At 31.9% G+C, this 21,351-nt stretch overlaps 1 protein-coding gene across 1 annotated transcript in view; it reads right to left on the bottom strand.

The window, feature by feature from the left end:
- The window catches only part of PRKACB (protein kinase cAMP-activated catalytic subunit beta), a 144,867-nt gene that overhangs the window by 22,890 nt on the left and 100,626 nt on the right, over window positions 1–21,351 (bottom strand). Inside the window, exons 2-7 of the mRNA XM_063104349.1 lie at window positions 17,277–17,338; window positions 15,051–15,179; window positions 8,833–8,931; window positions 7,752–7,834; window positions 4,627–4,753; window positions 3,615–3,710 (exon numbers count right to left, since the gene is read on the bottom strand). Of these exons, the coding sequence (XP_062960419.1) occupies window positions 3,615–3,710; window positions 4,627–4,753; window positions 7,752–7,834; window positions 8,833–8,931; window positions 15,051–15,179; window positions 17,277–17,338 (596 nt within the window). The remainder of the gene's footprint in view (window positions 1–3,614; window positions 3,711–4,626; window positions 4,754–7,751; window positions 7,835–8,832; window positions 8,932–15,050; window positions 15,180–17,276; window positions 17,339–21,351) is intronic.

Genomic DNA, 21,351 nt, shown 5'->3' with positions numbered 1-21,351 from the left:
GAGCTGCCTGAAGACTTGGGGACTCAACCCCCACACCAGCATGCAGAGGACATTGAACATGGAGTCAAGGTACATGATTCACCAGCTTTGAGATTTAATGTCTGCCCTGCTGGGTTTTGGACTTGTTTGTGACCTGTTACCCCTTTCTTTTGGACTATTTCTCCCTTTTTGAACGGGAGTATGTACCTTATGTTTGTCCCACCATTGTCATCGTGGAAGTAGATAACTTGTATTGATTTTACAGATGGGGCTTTGAATTTTTGACTCTTGAGTTGTAACAAGTTAAGACTTTAGGGATGAAATGAACGTACTTGCATGTGAAAAGAACATGAGTTTTGGGGAGCCAGGGGCAGAATGTAGTGAATTGAATTGTGTCCCCCCAAAATCCCTGAAGCTTGAATTGTGTCCCCCAAGTTTTATATATTAGAAACTTGGCCCCCACTGTGACTATTAAGAGACTGGGAAATCCTATTATGGTAACTGAAAGGTAGAGCCTTGAAGAGGTGATTGGGTTGTAGGACCCTGAAGTAGTGAATGGATTAAAAATGGTGGCCAGGAACGTGGTTCTGAAGGCTTTAAAAGAAGAGGAGAGTCTGTTTTTCTCTCTCTCTCTGCTCCCACCATCTTACAATGTGAGACCCCTGGGTCACTGTCACGACCACCAGATAGACTTTGGACTTCCCAGCCTCAGAAACTGTAAGCAATAAATTTCATTTCTTTATAAATCACCCAGTTCAGCATACTTTGTTATAAGTAATAAAAACAGACTAATACACATTTTTATTTGAAGTTTGTTATCAACTATGATCAGTGTCAATGGGCACAAAAGAGTATGGAAGAAAAAACTGATCATGGAGAGTAATAAGCTGATATCTTCCCAGATCTTTTGTTCTGCCTTCAAATGTACCTTCTAATTACCATTACCATTCCCCACATTCCACCCTTTTGTCAAAATTCTAGCTTTACAAACTAGTTTCCAAATTACTACCTAAAATATAATACTACAATATAGAGATTTTCTTTTTCTCTTTTTTCCTGTTCTATATGCTTTTTTAAAGGGAGGGACTGGTATAACAGGAATAAAAGAAGTTGGCATGAAGTTTGATTTCTATTTTTTAAACTGGGTGTTAGTTTTATAATAAATATGCCAGATACAAGTTAATGCCCTAGGTATGGAGAATTAAAATACATAATAAGAAAAAAGTTAAACTATAGTAGAAAAATGAGCAAACTAATAATTTATACACACATATACAAAAATACCAAATGGCTATTAAGCATTTCAAAGAAAATCTAATAATCAAAGACATGAGAATTAAAATGTCATTTATTGCCTATTAAATTAGTAAATATTTTTTAAATGAGAATATTCAGTGCTGGAGAGAGTGTAGTGGAACAGGCACTCTCCTGTACTACTGGTAGGAGTGTAAACAGTACACTCTTTTTAGAAAGCAATTTGGCAATATGTATTCAGAGTCTTAAAAATGTTCATACCCTTTGACCCAATAGGTCCACTTCTGGAATACATCCTAAGGAAATAATGTGAAATACAGAAAAGGTTTTATGCACAAAAATGTTTATCATAATTATGAATAACAGCAAAAACAAAAACAAAAACCAAAAAAAAAAAAAAAGAAAAAAAAAGAAAACCTGAATACTCAACAACAGAAGAAGGGCTAAAATACTTTCCAGTACATTTGCAAGCAAGCCATTAGAATGATGTTTGTGTGCTTGTTATCATAGAAGTGAAAAAGTCAGACACAATACTATACATTCACTATGATCTCAACTATGATAACATGCATAGAAAAGTATATCAAAATGTGTTTAAAAAACAAAAGGCTGCCTCTGGGTGGATTACAGGTTTTACAGGTTTTTTGATTATTTCTTTATATTTTTTCTGTATTTTCCAAATTTTGAACAATCAACATATATTACACTTTTATAATATATACGAATTTGTGAAAATTTTAGAGCTTATTCTGTGGTCACATTATTAATTATACTTAAAGAAGAAATTTGTTAACAGCAATGATATTTAGATTATAAAAGGCTAGTTATATATGATTTAAATTATGAAAGATAATGAAAGAAAAGCTGAAAGAAATCTTTTATTTTATTCTAACACTTTTACAAGTTAGCCCAATTTTAATTATTCAATTTGTGAACCAGTAAGGCACTATCTTATCTCTTTCTCTTTCCTTGCTCCTATTTGTGCCCAGTAATTGCTAGTTTTTCCTTTCTAGTTTTCTCCACCAAGGGATGGCAGAGGAAAAGAAAAGAGAAGTTAACATCCTTTTAGATATGGTTATAGTCTCTCTCACCACAGTTCACTATTTGGAAAAGTAGAACTGGCTTTAATAAGACTAAAACTATTCCATTTCTGTAATACAGTAGTCCCACGTCATCCATGGTTTTGCTTTCCCCGGTTTCAGTTACCCAGGGTCAAACATGGTCCAAAAATATTAAATGGAAAATTCCAGAAATAAATAATTCATAAGTTTTAAAGTGCACACTGTTCTGATTCTGAGTAGTGTGATGAAATCTTGCACAGTCCTGCTCCATTCTGCCTGGGATGTGAATCATCCCTATGTCCAGCATATCCAAGCTGTATACACTACCCACCAGTTAATCACCTACTAGCCATCTGGGTTATCAGATCAACTATCACAGTATTGCAGTGCTTGTGTTCAAATAATCCTTATTTTACTTAATAATGGCCCCAAAGCAGAAGGGTAGTGATGCTGGTATATTGATATAATTTTTCTATGTTATTATTAGTTATTGTTTTATTCTCTTATGGTGCCTAATTTATAAATTAAACGTTATCATAGGTTGGGCCGGCCCGTGTCTCACTCGGGAGAGTGTGGTGCTGATAACACCAAGGCCCCGGGTTCGGATCCCATATAGGGATGGCCGGTTCGCTCACTGGCTGAGTGTGGTGCTGACAACACCAAGTCAAGGGTTAAGATCCCCTTACCGGTCATCTTTAAAAATAAATAAATAAAATAAATAAATAAATAAATAAATAAATAAATAAACAAACAAACGTTATCATAGGTATGTATGTGTAGGGAAAAACATAGTATATACATAGGGTTCAGTACTATCCATAGTTTTAGGCATCTACTGGGGATCTTGAAACATATCCTCCAAGGATAAGGAGATATACTGTATTCCTATTAAACTAAAATTAAAAAACAATTCTCACACATTCCTTTCATTTAAATGGTAAATTTGAAACAAAAGAAGAATTGACAATTAGTACATATTATCTCTAGATTTGCCTCTTGGTGTAATCCAGAGCAAGGTTTCCCTACCCTTTTGTTATTGGGAATAATAATAAAAAGACTATGTTTTTGGCTTTAAAACATAGATCTAGAGGTCAAGTTTATTCACAATATTTCTCTAAGATCCAGAGTTAAAACTGCAGAAGCTATGGGATTAATGGTAGACTCTAAATAACTATTCTTTAGTAATTATGCACAAATAAGACTTAAATTTATAACTTAGATCAAATAATGAACATAAAATTAGAATAAACTGTTTTTACAGACGTCCACAGTGATGCATGACTCATTCCTACTTCTTAAATATTGACATTATAAATATACCTTGCTGAGGATTATTTCTGGAGCCAAATACTCTGGAGTGCCACATAATGTCCAGGTTCTGCCTTTAACTCTTTTGGCAAATCCAAAGTCTGTGACCTATAAAAGAAAAAATATATATTTGTAAAAATTTATTGCTTCACAATAAATGTATTTATTATATGTAAATTGAAAGTTAAAACTTCAGGGTTAAAATTAAAACCATGAAAAAATGGAAAACGTTAAGTCAATGTAATTGAGACTAATTCATGACGGCCACTGTTTAATGAATGAAGGTTAAATAAAACAACCCAACTTGGAAACCCTTTCCCTTTTTTAAAACAAAGAAACAAATGAACAAAACAAAACAACAACAAAAACAGTTGTTAGTCATTATGAAAAGAACACACACCCAAGGAAAAAAAGTGAAAATAAAAGGTAAACATAAATAGTTTAATAAAAACGAAACAATGCTTAAGTCCAAAGTGTCATATGCCATCAATTACAACATCAGAAGTGTGAAAGCATCAACAGGAGAATCTATTGATAACTGTGTAGAAAGAGGTGTTCCAACTATATTAACAGTAGAAATGTAAAGAAAACATTGCCACCAGTCCAGTGTTGGAGCACAGGCTCCTACACAAGGAAATAATAATAGCTAAATTTGTGAGCACTCATTATTGCCTTAAAATGAAGATAATAAATAGGATTATCAGGATTAAAAGAGATAATACATGGAAAACACTTTGAATATGCCTGGCACTAAGTGCTCACAAGTTTAGCTATTATTATTTCCTTATGCAGGAGACTGCTCGGTTCATAACTATAGATTATGGGGGACATAAATAGATTCCATCCTTGATGGGATTTTTGCTTCTCCATAATAGTGATGGAACCATGAGTTCAACTTAAACTATCAGTATAAAGTAATAGTCTCCCTCAAAAAAATCCAATATTGATAGTTGGGGTTAAATATATACAACTTCTTGCCTAATCTTTTCTCAAATACATTATATATAATGTGTTCAAGTCATACCTGGATATAACCTTGATGGTCAATTAAGAGATTTTCAGGTTTTAGATCTCTGTAGATGAGGTCTAGAGAATGAAGGTACTCGAATGTTAGCACTATCTGAGCTGCATAGAACCGAGCATGGGGTTCACTGCAAAGAAACAAAACATTAATTTTCGGTAACTTGATTAACACATAATAATTAGTAGATTACATATAAAAATTAAAATGGGGTAGAGGTACTTTGGAAGTGAAAAGTATTTTTTCTTTTAAACGTATGTAAAAAATCTTGTTAGTTTCCAAATATTCAATAAATCTCTAAATTGTCATCAAATAATGCTTTGATACATTTAGGGGCAGCATGTATTGAAGAAAAATATAATCCTAAAATAGTCATCTTATTGTAAATTATTATTGGTCATGTTAGAAGATATTGATGTCTTTATAATTATGTCTGACCTTGAGAATGATTGAAAAGCAAATGTGCCAGTTGGATTGTCTGTCAGGGCCATTGCTATAGTTAATAGGCTACATCTACTTTCTCCACAAATTTCACGTGCTTAAAGAATTTCACTACATAGAGGCTCCAGCTGTGTTAATCTGCAGATTAATGCCATTTTACCCATTTTGTAATAGCTTCCATTACAAAAATGGCATGTGCTTATTATAGAAAAAATATCATAAAATATTGGTGAAGAATAAAGAACACCCATAATCCCATCCAAAAACCACATATACAATTTTGGCAAGTGAATTTCCAAACATTCCACTATGCATGTTACACAGACACATAGACATAGGTATAATCCATGTTTGTGTAAACAGGCACAGTTCTTGCATGTATAGATTAGGTCAACTGATAGGTCAGGATAATTTTGATGCCATAATCTGAGTAGCACTCCAAAAGGATGTACAAATTTTCTAATATGAGTTCCTAATTCATCTTCTAGCGTATTTATTGGATTCTGCTAATCTGCCTAATAAATTGCAATGACTTTCAGATTTGTGCCCTCAGTAAACAACCTTAATTGTGAATAGGATTTCTCTCAAGATGGCTGACATGAGTTTGATCTGGTAGCACTAGAAACAGAAATTCCAGAAAAAAGATTGCATGTGCTGCTCCTTTTGCTCGTCACTACATTTCCCAGGTCTTAGGGCTGATACACATCAGGTGCTTAGTAAATATTTGCTGAGTGAATTAATATCTAAAGAAAAATACTTTTTGCAGGGCAACATTTTATAATACGCTTCCAGTTTCAGCCCTAACCTAATACTGTAATAATCTACGTCATATGTCAAATGACAAGGAATAAGAGGGGAACATTCTAAGCAGAGATTGGGAGAATCCATCCTGGCTATTACAACATTTATCCTTAAATTTGGAAATGTTTAACCTGGGAGGTTCCCTTCTACTTTCTCCATGTATCTGTAAATATGAGGGTATTTCAAAAAGTTTGTAGAAAAGTAGAATTAAAAGAAATATGAATCTTTCCATGAACTTTTTGACATACCCTTTTATAAAATGCAGTCAGCACCTTATATGTATTTCCACACACTGGTGTTTGATTGGAAGGAGTACAGATATTACATAGATCTATAATCAAATTGTTGAAAGGTGAAAGCAAAATATTCTAAATGCATTTGCTTTCCACTCCTTTGGGTATATAACCAGTAGTGGGATTGCTGGATTGTATGGTAGTTCTATCCGCAGTTGTTTTAGAAACCTCCATACTGTTTTCCACAATGGCTGTACTAATTTACAGTCCCACCAACAGTATTATTGGTTATTTCTACTCATATTTAAGAGAATGCAGGAAGACAGTAGGAAGGTTTAATGCTGTAGTAGCTTTAAGCCTAGACAACTATTTAAGTAGAGAATCACAATGACCGTTGATTTTGAGTAAAGCCATGCTAAACAATAACTCATATTCTTGTTGCCTCAAAGTTTCTAAGACAGAGTTAGCAATCTTTCAAGTATATATGTAGCATGTGTGAAAGGTTAGAAAAGAGAGTGTCTCAGTGTGAATTATTTCAACCAACTTGCTTTCGTCTTATTACCAAGTCAAGAATTAAAGATATAATTCTTTGGGGAGTTTCAAAGAAAAGAAGTTAGTAATTACAGAAAATGGACAAAATATTTTTTGAAGATAGGTTTAGGTGTGGTACTTCAGTGTAAAACTTTGAATAATCATATGGCAACATGAGGATTCTAGGACTGCTTGGACAAGGGATAGTAGGAGAGATGAGATAATAAGAGGTGAAAGAAAATTACTAAAGATAAACCAAAGCTGCTTTGCATTAGCACAGTGCCTATATGTATTAAGTAAATAAATATATTTTGGCTTAGGCCCCAGGTAACTAAAATAACTCTAATATTTGCCCATTACTAGATATCACCTCGTGATAATCTGAGTCTACAATCATCTTTCAAATTACCATCATCAGTCGTGTTTGAGCTCATACTCATAATGTTTTAATTATGCCAAATGCATAATATACTGAATGAAGCTGAAACTGTTTTGGTTTAGTTTTATTCTATTTGTAACTATCAATGAAAAGTAGTAGCTTACAAACTATTACACAAAGGTAAAACTATCAGAATCTATAATCTACTTTAACAACTGAGATCTTATTAGTAATAACCTAATGATAGGGTAGAAACTCCTCTTAAATTATGTACATATTTTGAAAACTCAACTTTACAACAACTTTAAGGAGAATTGTTTGTAAATAGTGATCTTTTATAATCTCATCACCATGAAACCATTATCATTTCTCTCTATATATTCCTTTTTTATCTTCAACCTTATGTGAACATCTGTCTCAGAGTTGTATTATTAATATTTGTTCAATAAATATTGGTATTTAAAAATTCAATTAATGTTTGCATTTTCTGGAAACTCTTCAAATAATGGTACCTCCCACTATCTACCAATGGTAGAATATTTAAATTGGCTTCACAGTGCATTTATTTGAATTTTAAAACTCATGTATGTTGTGGTCTCTTATTAATGTGTCCACCTAATGCTTCATATAGTTAAAATATCAGTTAATTAAATGAAAATTTCTGCCATTAGCATTAACTTAAAAATTTGTCTTAAAACAACATGAGCATATAAAGATTTGAGGAGGGGAAAAGCATTAGTTACCTGAACCTTCCAATTCTTCTTAGATGTGAAAACATTTCACCCCCAGGGACATATTCCATAACCATGTATAAATTAGAATTATCCTATGAATGAATAAAAAGGAAATAAATTTAAATTATGAAACCTAGGTTAAAAAAAATATTTTAAGATTACAACATGTTCAATTAGAAAAAAACAAATTTAAAATTCATCTGACAGACTAACGACATTGAGAAATACAGAATAAATGGAAATGCTTTAGCTTTTCTATAATGGGCAGTTTTTTTTTTTTTCCTCTCCTGGTATTCTTGCTAAATTAGTCCAGGATTTCACCTATTCCTGCTCTTGCAGGGAACATTTAACTCTTGAATAATTAAACACTGAGGTAATGGCATAATGCTACAGTGTATGCAAAAAAATAACAAAAGTTAAAAAAGAATTTGAAGTTAATAAGAATATTTACATTTTATGTATGAGAGATTAATGGTTTTAATATCTTAAATACATAGGTCTTCAATTGACTTAAGAATAACTGGGGAAAAAGGTTAAAATATTTCATATAATTCACCATTGCAGAGAGATGCCAAGTATTACTTCAAAAAGGTGAAAAGCTGCCAATTTAAAGAATAAATCTTGTGCAACTTTATCAGACACTTGAACAGTGGAGCAAAGACTTCTGCCTTGTGTAAGTGAAAAGACTAGAACACAAATTACTAAGTAAAAGAAGATGGTAGGAACCTGGCAGAAAGTGTTTAAGAGAAATAGGTGTATTGGTTGTATATACTTGCATGAGTTTAAGAATTGCTTAATAAGATATCACAGTGGTTTCTGATAAGTTGAAATATTTGATTTTGTCATACCATCTCATGAACAATTACATATATACCCTTGAACAATTTCCCCAGGAAAAACCAAAACCTTTTCAAATGTTACCTAAGTTAATAAGCTCAATAGGATTCAACAGCATAAAATTAAATGCTTATTTCTTTTTGCTTATTCATATTCACCAGATTTATCATCTGGTTTAGAATCTTATGATAGCTTCATATTTTAAAGAGTATATCAGGTTAAAATATCTTATTTAGATATTACTAAAATTTACCTTAAAGGAGTACTCCAGACGAACAAGAAAAGGAAAATTCACTGCCTGTAATATTCTTTTCTCATTCAAAGTATGCTCTATTTGCTTCAGTTTAACAACCTGTAATTTATAGATAAATATATCTTAATGTAATAAAGCAAAATAAAACAGTTACTATCATTTTAAAAGAATAAAATGTTTTTCACCTGATAATGAACTTGGATAAACAAAATTGTTAGACTATGATAAGAAAGATAATAATAATTACCAATTAAGCTTTCAGATTCAAATGAAAAACCTAATAGAGGATTTGAAATTTGGTCTTAAGAAGGTCAACAATAATTTTAGTTAAGGAGCCTGAACTAAGTGGAATAAAAAATAGGCCCATAAAAAATTACTTTAAAAACTAGTATGTTAAAATATTAGCCACTAATGACTAAAGGAGCTGGCCCAAATCACTGCAGTAAGTAGGTACTGATTTTAAATACTTTAGAAGATCAGTAAGGAAACTAAAGATTAAGGAAAAGTCAATAATTGAAAAATAGTGGGTAAAAATGAACAGTCTGTTCATTTCATAACACCTGAATGAAGTACAATTCTAAAAATTCAGTTTTCACAGCCACAGAAGAGGACACACAAAATATTGGCAAAAGACTTCTTTTTTTATATAAGAAATAGGTCATTTAGGATTAATCAAGCTTCATCTGGATTATCTACTCAATAGAAGGGGAAAGGAATTGATCTTGACTTCATGAAGACTGATTCTATTCCATGTGTGATTCTATTTTGAATTTAAGAAAAGGTGACCTTAGGGGGACATAAATAATTGCCTCGTATATGTGCAAATCATTAGAAGGTGGCATTCTTTCTTCTTGGAGGCTTACTGCCAGTGTGGTGATAATCGCAGAAGTCAAGAAGTTAAGCATGAATAAGAAAAGTAATTAAAGACACTGCCAGTTATTGGTATATAAAATTAGGAGTATACCAACAGTATTGAGCAATGAATAATTGACTAGGAGTCAGAAGATCTGTATTCTAATCTAGGCCTTCTATTTAACCAGTTTTGTTACTTTGCAGATGTTATTTTAACTCTTTGGACCTCAGTTTTTTCACTTGTAATATGAAGTGGTTGGGTTACTACTGTCCACATTTTAACTAGTTACAGAACCAATTAGTCCATAATTATTACAATAAATTCTATAACATTAGCTGGAGAATTACCTTTGTTTTGTGTTTACTTTTATATATTATGATGTAGCAGGTTTTTAATTAGGCATAAACAATGTGTTAGCTTGTAAAATAAGTAATGAAAACTACAACAGAGAGGCTTTCTGTATTATAGTCCTAAGCCAATTATGTGTGTGTGAGACATAATACAAAACAGAAATAAATTCAAGACATATGAACTGGCAAAGCAAATAAATTAACCTAAATAATTAACTAAAAAGCTGTTTTTTAAAAATTAACTAATTAAAATAGAATTGACTTTTAAATGTGCATATCTACTATATACAGTATAATAATAATAGGTGTTACAGAGATAAGGACAAGAAAGTATCTAACTTCATGCTGCATAAAATCTATTTGAAAGTACGATGCATGAATATGTGAATAGCAATATATGAATAATTGCCAAATGAAAGTTATAATGTCTCAAGTGTTCAGAGGAGAAAATGTTTACTTGAAGCTTAGTACATAATCTTTCTAAGTCCCAGATTCTTCTCTGTAAAATGCTGATAATGATACCTACTTTAAAAGTGGCTATGTGGCAATGCATGTCAAGTGTTTAACATAGTGCATGGCACATAGTAAAAGCTCAATAAATGGCATTCGTTATTATAATCTGTTTAAAAAGTCAAGAGTTCAGCTGGGTCTTAAAAGATGGATAGATAACAAAGGTTAGGGAAAGATAGGGGAGAAATTTCAGTCAGGGTTGATATCCAGAACCAATACCTGAAAGACGAAAATATACAGAAGTAAGTCTGAGTAGTAGTTCCATTTGGTTGTAGTTTAGGATAGTGTTTCTCAAAATTTGGTGATAAAGTATTCCTAAATGGCAGAGGAAAATTAAAAAGTATCCCTGGGGATGTAGTCCATGTTTTACTTTCAAAATTCGTAGATTTAAAAGCATTTACAAATGGCTTGTTTCTTACCAGCCGATTGATTTTTTAGCCAAACACCTGAGGAGTTATCGGTAAAGGAAGATAGACCGTACGTCATCCCTACCTCACCCAGAACAGCACTATATATTCCTGTGACCTCAGGTTTCAAGTCAGAGAAGTAAAGCATAGAGGACACGTAGGGAATAGTATAAGATAAAATACTACAATGGAGTTTGGAAGAAAATTATGAAGGGTTTGAAAGCATGCTGTGAGTTCTGACTTTAGTAAATAAATATCATAAAGCTTTTTAAGTGGGTGAAGGAAATGATATGATATAGTAAGAATTTTGTTGGCAGTAAAGAGGATGAATTAGTAGAAGAGGAGAAGTCTGAGGTTGTGGAAATTAAGATGTTATTGTGAAAGACCAGTTGTCTTTAATGAAGGATCAAACTAGGGGGTGGTAGGAAGGATCTCAGAGATAACAACTACATTTTAAAGGAAAAATTAACAAGGAGTAAAGGCATAGAAATCAGACAAATCTAGATCAAATTCTTAGTTCATCTTACTAGCTGTTTTACTTTGGAAAAATTACTTGAATAGAGAGGTTATTGGCTTAAAAGGGAGATTAATATCACACAGTTGTGAAGATTCACTGATTCAGTTGTACCTCGGTATCCATGGGGATTGGTTCCAGGAACCCTGTGGATATCAAAATCCATAGATGCTCAAGTCCCTTATATAAAATGGTATAGTATTTGCATATAACCTATGCACATCCTCCCATATGTTGTAAATCATCTCTAGATTACTTAGAATACCTAATGCAATGAAACACTATGTAAATAGTTGTTATACTGTATTGTTTAGGGAATAATGGCAAGAAAAAAACCTCTGTACATGTTTAGTGCAGACACAACCATCCACTTTTTTTCAAATATTTTTGAGCCACAGTTGGTTGAATCCACAGATGCAGAACCCAAGTACACAGAGGACCAGCTGTAGAGTAGTTCCCACCTATCTGCTGTATTACTTTCTATGGTTTCAGTTACCTGTGGCCAACCATTGTCCAAAAATATTAAATGTAAAATTCCAGAAGTAAACAATTTATAAGTTTTAAATTGCATGCAGATTCTGAGTAGCATGATAAAATCTCATGCCATCCTGCTCTGTTCTGTTTGGGATGTGAATCATTCCTTTGTCTAGCATATCCACACTGTATATGCTATCTGCCCTATAAAATGTAATTATATAGGAAAAAACATACCGTACATAGGGCTAGTGCTAGCTGCATCTTCAGGCATCCACTGGGAGGCTTGGAATATATCCTCTGTGGATAAGGAGGGACTACTGTATATAAAGTGCTTAGCTATGCTTGACACACAACATGGAGTAAAGAAATGTGATTTCCTTAATTTTTGCACACTGGTTTTCTTCCTCTCATCCCATACACCCTAAGATGGGAGAAGTCAAACAGATTTAACTGAAAGATTTGTGATTTTATTAAGAGAGAAGAATGTTTTTATGGAATGTTATTTTGTTACTTATCTTGTAGCAAGAGGTAGAGGATAAACAAGAAGGCAGCTAAATTATTGTGGGTTGGAGAATTAATAGGAAGTGAGTTAGTGGTGGATAGAGTGATTAAACTATTTTTTCAAGAAGCATGGTTAGAAAAGATATGCATGTGAATGAGGGCAGTAGACAAAAATGCACAATTAAATATGTGTATGGGTATATTTAACTTTCAAGAGATTTAATCCATTACCCCCTTTCATGTTAGAGGGTAGTTTTGTTCTAATTACAGTAGAGGTTGGGGGCACATGGTAGGCATACCTGGGGACCTCAGGAGCTGCTGCAGCAGCCCCTGCCACTGCCAAAGACATTGTTTCCATGTGTGTGGTCTGCCACTCCCACTGCCACAGCCACTGTTGCCTCAAGGTCAGCTCACTGCCACAGCAGCAGCCACAGCCACCATGAAGGTGGCACACTGACCACTCCACTCCATTGACACAAGGAGAGTCACCAGCAGAGCCCAGGGAAAGAGGTGAGTGAGTGCAGACATGTGACCCAGTGGTCCAACCCACAGAAGGAATTATGCTGCCTCATGCAGTAGCGATCCTAGCAGGGAGGTACGTGTGCAGCCCTCACGACTGCCTTGATTCGGGAAGAGATACATGCAGAACCACCTGGGGAAGGCAGAAATCCAGGATACCCAAATAGAATAAGAAAGAAAATTCCCAATCACCACCAACCCTTAGCCCAACTGGTAGAAGCAAGGCTCTACCCAGGAGGAGCCTCTGCCTGTAGGGAAGAGGAAAGGGAAACCCCAGCGAGGGTCATCCTTTCAAACTGAGGACCTCTAATACACCCGAGTGCATGCATTAAGGTCATGGGACACTAGCTGGGGTGCCATCAAGCCTGCCCCAGGATACTCACTCCAGCCACAGAGTGACAAGGCACCCAGATGCTTCTCTCAAGAACTTGAGAGCTCACCCATGTCCTCAATGAACCAATACAGTGTCACTAACCTCAGCAAGGAATCACTAAGTGCTCCAGTGCCTAGGCCACAGAGACAATCACACCTAACTCCGATACTGAATATGGTTGATGTACCCACAAGGAGGCTACACTACTGTATCTACCCAGAACCAGTACTAAAACAACATGGATGAACTTAGAGAAAGTTATGTTGAATGAAATAAGCCAGCACAGAAAGAGAAATAGTGCATGTCCTCACTCATAAGTGGGAGCTAAAAAAAATAAAATAAAATAAAATAATAAATAAATAAATAAATAAATAAATAAATTTTTAAAAAGAAAGACACAACAATCAGAATAATTCGTTAAACTTTCCAAAGGAGAAAATTAGAACTGAGACTACAAGAGGTGGGAAAGGAGGAGGGAGGTGGGTTAGCAAGTAATTGGTAAAAGGCCCCCAAAATTAATTACATTGTATAGTGTTGAATACTCTAATTATACTGATTAGAGCATCACATATTGCACGCAGGTATGTATATTGGATGCTGTACCTCACAGATATGTACAATCAATTATGTTTCAAAAAATAGAAAATAAAAAAATAAAGTAGAGGTTAGACTGAAATCTCAGACCAGCCTAATGCTACGCTGTCCAATATGGTAGGTTCTAGCCACATGCGATTATTTAACGGTTGAAGTGTGGTTGGCCCAAATTGAGATGTACTCTAAGTATAAAATACATATCAGATTTTGAAGACTTAGTATTAAAAAAAAGTAAAATATTTCAATAATCTTATATAAATTGTGTTGAAATAAAAATTTGAATATATTGGGCTATTAAATAAAATATATTAGTAAAATTAATTTCAACTATTCTTTTTCTTTTTTAAAAATTAAAATTACATATATGGCTCACATTATATTTATATTGAACTGCATTGGTCTAGACACTACCTGTAACCATGACTACTACTAGCTCAGTACTGTTTCCTCCACATTTTCCTACATACGTCGCAATAAGCCAAAAAGTTATTCTTGGAAACATAACATCTCTAAGATAACACATCAAGATTTGCTATTTTTTCCTTCCCTTAATTGTGAGTTTTTACTAGGAAAATAGGAGCTTAATATATTAAAGCATGAATAATTCAGACATCCTGATGCATTAGGTACACCTAATTGTTACTTAAAAATTGTTTATTGCATGTAAGTTTAAAAATTTTCCCCGCTTTGGCTGACATTTAAATTAACCAAACCCAATTATGTTAAATAAGAGGGCTCCTACTGTAAATTAAAATGCAATAAAATAAAATTGTTAATTTTGTTTCATCAATCTAAGGATTAAGTCTTCGGTCCCTGCAGTTTTTCCACAAGGCAGGATGTGGTAGAGATGCTTGTTCTTTACATGTTCAATTCAATATTTTGTTTGTAAACATACACCTATGTATTACATGTAAATAATTATTAAAACAATAATGTGCCACCATATACTAAAAGTATTAACTATACATCATATAGTCACAATAATTGAGAATAAAAATTAAATGCAATAATAAAATTATTTGAAGGAGTCCATGGTAAGTCATTATACTGCATTTGTTTAATAGTCTACGTGATAAAACTGGAGTTTTCCCTGCAGGTAAACAACAATGAACACACTAACCTTCTGCTTATCTAAGATCTTCATGGCATAATACTGTTCAGTGGCTTTATGTTTCACCAACATGACTCTTCCAAATGAACCTGTTCCAAGGGTTTTTTTCCTTTCAAAATCCTCGAGCCCAGCATTATTCTACATGTGCATGAAAAAATAAAATTAACTTTAAAATTAGAAATTCTCATTAGAAGACTATAATTAATCCTTGCTTTAGTAATATATAACCAGATTGAATAATTTAATTTGTAACTACCCATTTAAAAACAATATAAAAAAACTACTGAGATTCCAGGTTATTGGTTGTATTTTGCCCTTTGAATAAGAAAGGATCTAGTATCTGAGATGATTATACTGCAAAACAGAGCATAATACTACTAGGAGAAAATAAGTGCCTCAGCTGAAATATTAAAGGTACAATATGCATTCCTAGTTCTGGACTTCTAATAAATTAATTCCATATTTTAATCATTATAAACTGACCAGAAGTATACTGGCATAGAGTCATGTAAGCCATATAATCTTAGTGCACTTGCAAATAATTATAATGAGCTCAGGGATCACAGTTCATTTCATGAGTACCTCTGAAGAAATGTAAATGTCTTACTTCATTTCTGTCTTTATATAAGCTTATAGAAGAACTAGATAATAGCAGCATGAGAGATCCTAGTAGCTTTTTCTGTCTCATGTTATAATAACCCAGTTTTACCTAAAACAGTAACAATAGGAAAGAAGAGTTCCTCATTCCACAAAGAACCAAAAGCCAGAGTTCCAGAACAATAATCAGACTCTTTTTTCTTCTTGAATAGATGTTTTGTTACAAGCAAACATCTTTGGCTTTGACTACAGCATAGAAGCAAAGAATCGGAGGCATCAATCTATTGAATTTGTTGCTGCCACAACAAAATGAAAATTACTAAAAACAAATTATGTGCTAAACAGCAACAAGTAGCAATTGCTGATCCATTTGTTTAATAGGTTCTCATTACAAAGATCTCCATAAAATATAGAAAAAAATATTTCAAAGGCCCAGTCTGTAGGGTGTTTAGCTTGATAAAAATGTGATGCAATATGATTTTTGGGTAAGTGAGGAATCTGAATAACTACTGGAGTTCACTGTAGTTGGATTTGATCTCTACTGCAAATCAAATGTCACCTTTTGAAACACTTCATAGCTTCTTGCTGGATCATTACAGAGAGCAAGCAAATCTAAGTTTTACTTATAAAACTTGTTTTTATCATATTTTAATTTCATACTTCCAATAATTTTAAATTGCCATGAGATCTTTATCAATGCAGAAAAAGAGCCCTTATAATTCCAATGGAATTAATTTTATGTATTAATATTTACATTTTGGTTTTATTAACATAGATGGAAATGTTTAATATAGTCCCAATCAAATAATGGAAACAAACTTCATTAATGGACAACAGATCATCTCTTTTTGCTAGTCAATTCTTTTCTTTGTATAATAAAAAATATGCCATCTTCCTCACCTCTCTTAATGTTTCATGTTATCCAATGTGTAACATTTTGTAATTACAATGTCTAATTTCTGTGACTTATGTTTTAAATTGTAGGTCATGCTGTATATCTTGGTAATAATGGCATCTTCATAAAACATTTGTTTAGAATTATTTAGTAAAAAATACTTAAAATCTTTTTTGTGCTAGGAAAAAAAGACTTCCAGAATTGAATTTACAATTAATGTTCACTAATTATTTCCAACTCCAAAAAGATTTTTTTGGAAAGTACAGATGGATCTTTTTAAATACAGTTTTTAGATCATAGTTAAGATCTAAAGTACTTAAATTATATAGAAATTACCCCGTCAAAATACTGATGAAAGGATCCATTTGTACTTGATATGTTGCCAAAAGTCAGGTACTTATGATTAAGAATTTGAAATTGCACAATAGGACTCTTCATAATAGGCATAATTTTAAATTAATATTAGAAAATATCAAGAATTTATATCAACTTGGTATTAGTATCAAAATTTATAGTCAGGTATTATATTGGAAATTAGTTCCTTCTCCAGTTTATGTATACATAAAATTAATTATTATTAATTAACAAAACATAACATTATGCTAAAATTCCCATTTTAAGCTTTTGTTTACTAATGCCAGTTGAAAATTAAAATTCTCAAGTAGTAAATTATTTAGGGAAGAATCATGATTTTACTTAACATGGGATTTTTAAATTGTAGAAAAAATTAAGTATTTCCTTACCGGAGGAGGATTCTCCCATTTTTTCAGAAAGTCTTCTTTGGCTTTGGCTAGAAACTCTTTCACTGAAAATACATATAAAAACAAATTTTGTCTTGTAAGAAAATTTACATTAAATATGAGAATATATTACACATATTTTATATTATATATAAATATTCTTGCTTTTAAAAAAGACTCATGTCAACTATTGCTGTAATAAGATGTATATTAACCACCATAATATACTAGAAAGCTATTTAGTGTCTCCACACAAGAAGCAATACTTTATCAAATTTCTAAGAACCTCTAACATTGTTCTATATGGAGATCACTTTGATAACTTCAAATCTAATAACAAAAATATTGTTCCTGAAAACATACCTGAAAGTAATGTAAAAAAGTTGGAAATCAATCTAGGACAAAATAGTGATTGTAAATAAGCCAACAGTGATATTAACAGAGGCTTTAAACACAAGAACTAAAAACATCCAGAGAACATGAACCTGTTGATTTGTGGAGTTTTAAAAATAATTCATTTTGATAAAGGGCTGTTTTCAGGAAAAAGGATTCATGTCATTAGATTTGTGTCCTCTCTACTAACGTTAGAGAGAAAAGGAAAAACCACAGACTAACACATAAAGACTAACACATAAAGAATACCCACAAAGACTTAAAAACAAAACAGAACAAAATATTACCAATAAAAAATCCACAGCTTAAAAATATCGTTCTAAATTTGGAACAAAGACTAAATGTCTGAATGCCTAATTCAAAATGTACCCGAAAGTAAAGCAATTCAAAACCAGGTGTTTATATATTAATCAATAATAGCCACATTATTTTATAGAGCTGTGGTTTGAAGTTTTAAATTTGTTAATTAAATGAATCATTTAAAAGTATTCCCCCTTTTCATTGTCTTCCCACAAAGTTATTAACAATGACTTCTGTTTACAAAATCTTAAGGTATTAAAAAACAAATAATAGGAAAAAATTTCAAAGAGATAAAGTGGCATTACTAAAAATGTATTCTTGTTCTTATAGTTAGGTATGAGAATACAACCTGACTACATAAGAAGTAATTATTTTAGTTTTTCTTTTTGTTCAGAAAGTTTTCACTATTTCTCTATTTGAATCTATAATTAAAGAAAAAAATGACCAATAAAATACGATTTAAATAATGTTGTAATAGTAAAAAGTGAACTTGGAGTGGCACAATGGCAATTATTTCAGAAATACAGAGAGTGATGACGATCATGATGAAAAGACAGAATTAAAAATGGAAGTGAGGGGCTCACAAATTCTTTAAGATCGCTAATGATATAGTCGTATTTAAGTGAGGTATTTTAAGATACACATAGTTATTTCCTCCTTTTTCCTCAATGTAGTACCTTTGGCAAAACACTGTTATTAACCAAAAAGGCTGATGGTATTTTAAATGTTTTGAGATTTCAAAAAGATGATGACAGGCATCAAACACAGATATAAGTTTTTAAGTAAAACTAGAGTATGAATTTCTGAAGATATTATTTTACTACTTTTTATAAATTGTCATTAGTATTTTGCTGTAAAATACTCTCAAAAACCCTTTTAAAAAATCTTAGGAAAATAATTTTTTAAATTAGAATCTTTCCATTGTTTGGAAATCTTATGCATCAAAACAATGAATCAAATAATTGTACCCAATAATCCAAATATTATCTAATTCCTCCTGGTGGAAAATTCTTACTTTTTTTTTTTTTTTTTGATTTTAGGATGGTTTAAGTCATCCTGCGTCTTAAAGTTATTGTACTAATTACAACTGAAAAAGAGTGGTTTTATATTTTTGCATGGAGCAGACATATATATCTTGGAAAGAAGGCTATAAAATAAATTAAAAATATAATTTACTGAAAAGTGCAACTGTGGCTTTTAAGAAACCACTTGTGATTCCCAAAATATACCTTTAATTTCTTCTGAAAATAGTTTTAGTTATATTTTATTTATAGATAACTTGCATATCAAGTTGTGGTATAAATTCTCCAGATGCCTGCATTAGGATAAGTAATTTAGAGACAAGGAAGAGATAATCAGAGAATGCAAAAAACATCCCTAACATCCGGTTTCAGATTCTCCTGTCACTTTATGCTATGTGGATTTGGAATTAAGAAAAAAGTTAACTGGTCAAAGGAAGGACTAGCAGTATTTGCCAAAGATGGTAAGTTGGAAAAAAAAATTCCTTTTCCTTGCTTGGTAATGAGCTAAAAGAAAAGTTTCAAGTACTATGTAATTTTATTCACTAACAGATATTCAGAAAAATTTTTGAAATATTCTCTGTACTCATCAATATTTTGAATTTACTGTCAAGTAATAATATAGAAAGTAAGTAACAATTCTCATAAAGGTCTTATGTACAAATTATCAAAAATGGGTATTAATCAAAGATATTAAATTTTGTGAATTATTTCAATATGTAAAGGGATTTCCTTTTAGAGTAAGGTTGAGCATAAATTATAATGTTATTAAACAGTTCCATGAAGAAAACTCTGCCTCTGAAACATTTTCTGTCATATAAAAATATGTACACACATGAAATCTCTAGTTTATGTGTGCACTATTTAGATTTGAAGGTATGTTTTAACTTTTTAAAAATATGTTAACCAAAATATACCTTTTATAAGTATAAATAACAAAATGAAATTACCAAAATAAAATACTTCAAAATAAACTGGATTATGAAGAACGCTAAAACAATAGGCAATCCAGAACCACACATATTTGCTTTGAGTTTTATTATTTTTAGACAGTGGTGGATTTAACTTCTTAATGCTTTTCCCTGGTTATTTAAAAAATTTATATCCACTGACAAAAGGTATTGGCAGCTAATTAATAAATCAAGAGGTGGAAGAGACAGCCAGATTCAAACATTGCACCACATTCAATCCAGATTTCCCATAAAGCATATACTTTGAAGTTTTCAATTTTTTAGTTTTACTGTTGTGTCGTAATGTATGAGTCATATCTATATTTTACCATTTAAACCATTATGATATCCTGAAACAGCCAAAGATTTTAGAGCTTGGCACATGTGAGTTAGAATATTAGCTCTAATATTGCTTAGCTGTGTGATCATGGGTACCTATCTCCAAAGCACCTAACAGTGATTAATAACTTTCCTTAAGAAAAAATACCTAAAAAGGCTTTTTTTGCAAATATATTTTGTTCTGTCTCAGTCAATAATGGAGCAAACTAGGTATTACAAAAATGAGAAGGACAGACCAAAAATTAACTCAACTTCTTCCCAGGAGCATACTTTTCACTTTTATTTATTTTCCAAATAAATTTCTCTTCAGTTTGTATCATTTAAAGAGTCTATCACATTGCATTCTAAAGGAAAAGAGCATACCAAAGGAATCTATATGTTCACCCAAGGTTTGTTTGCAGAAACATTCACCAACATTCACGAGATAAAGAAAGAAAAAAGAGAGATAATTTTATTCATTTCTACAAATTCATAAAAACACAATTTCATTCTTATTCCCTCCAAATATTTTTTCATGTATTTATACACAGGATATAATTTGAAAATCAGATTACAAAGTTCATATTACACATTTTAGCCATCTAAACATTGACTAAAAATTTCAAATATGGCATAACTTTAATCCATATACTTCAAATAATTCTACAATGAATAAGAATGTTTCACTAATAACATTTAGTAAATTTATTTATTAGGCATTTTTGGGAGCTCTGTTGGATATAGTAGGTTACTGGTTATCACAAAAAGAGCATGTTGTTAGTTTTAATATGCCATTTTCCAATTCTGAAAAGAGGTTATCACTCATATTTTGTAAGAAGAGTTTATAAATCTATTTTAACTTAAAAATCGATTGTAACTGCCTTTGATGCTGAGTTCTCCAGTCTCCTTGTAATGAGATAAAGTTCACCTCCCTTTTACAGTAAAAGCTCAACTCTATTTAACTTTTATTCAACTTATGTCAGAAAAATAGGAAACAAAAAAATAGAACAAAATAGAAGAAAACTTCCTAGGGTAAATACCCAATTAAAATATTAGCTATTTTGTTTAAAATTTACAACAGTATACTTAAAAAAACAA

Source organism: Cynocephalus volans, chromosome 8 (assembly GCF_027409185.1).
Source record: "Cynocephalus volans isolate mCynVol1 chromosome 8, mCynVol1.pri, whole genome shotgun sequence".
In the NCBI taxonomy this organism is placed as follows: domain Eukaryota; kingdom Metazoa; phylum Chordata; class Mammalia; order Dermoptera; family Cynocephalidae; genus Cynocephalus; species Cynocephalus volans.
The sequence above is the reverse complement of the archived record's forward strand: the minus strand, read 5'-3'. Positions and strand labels throughout refer to the sequence as shown.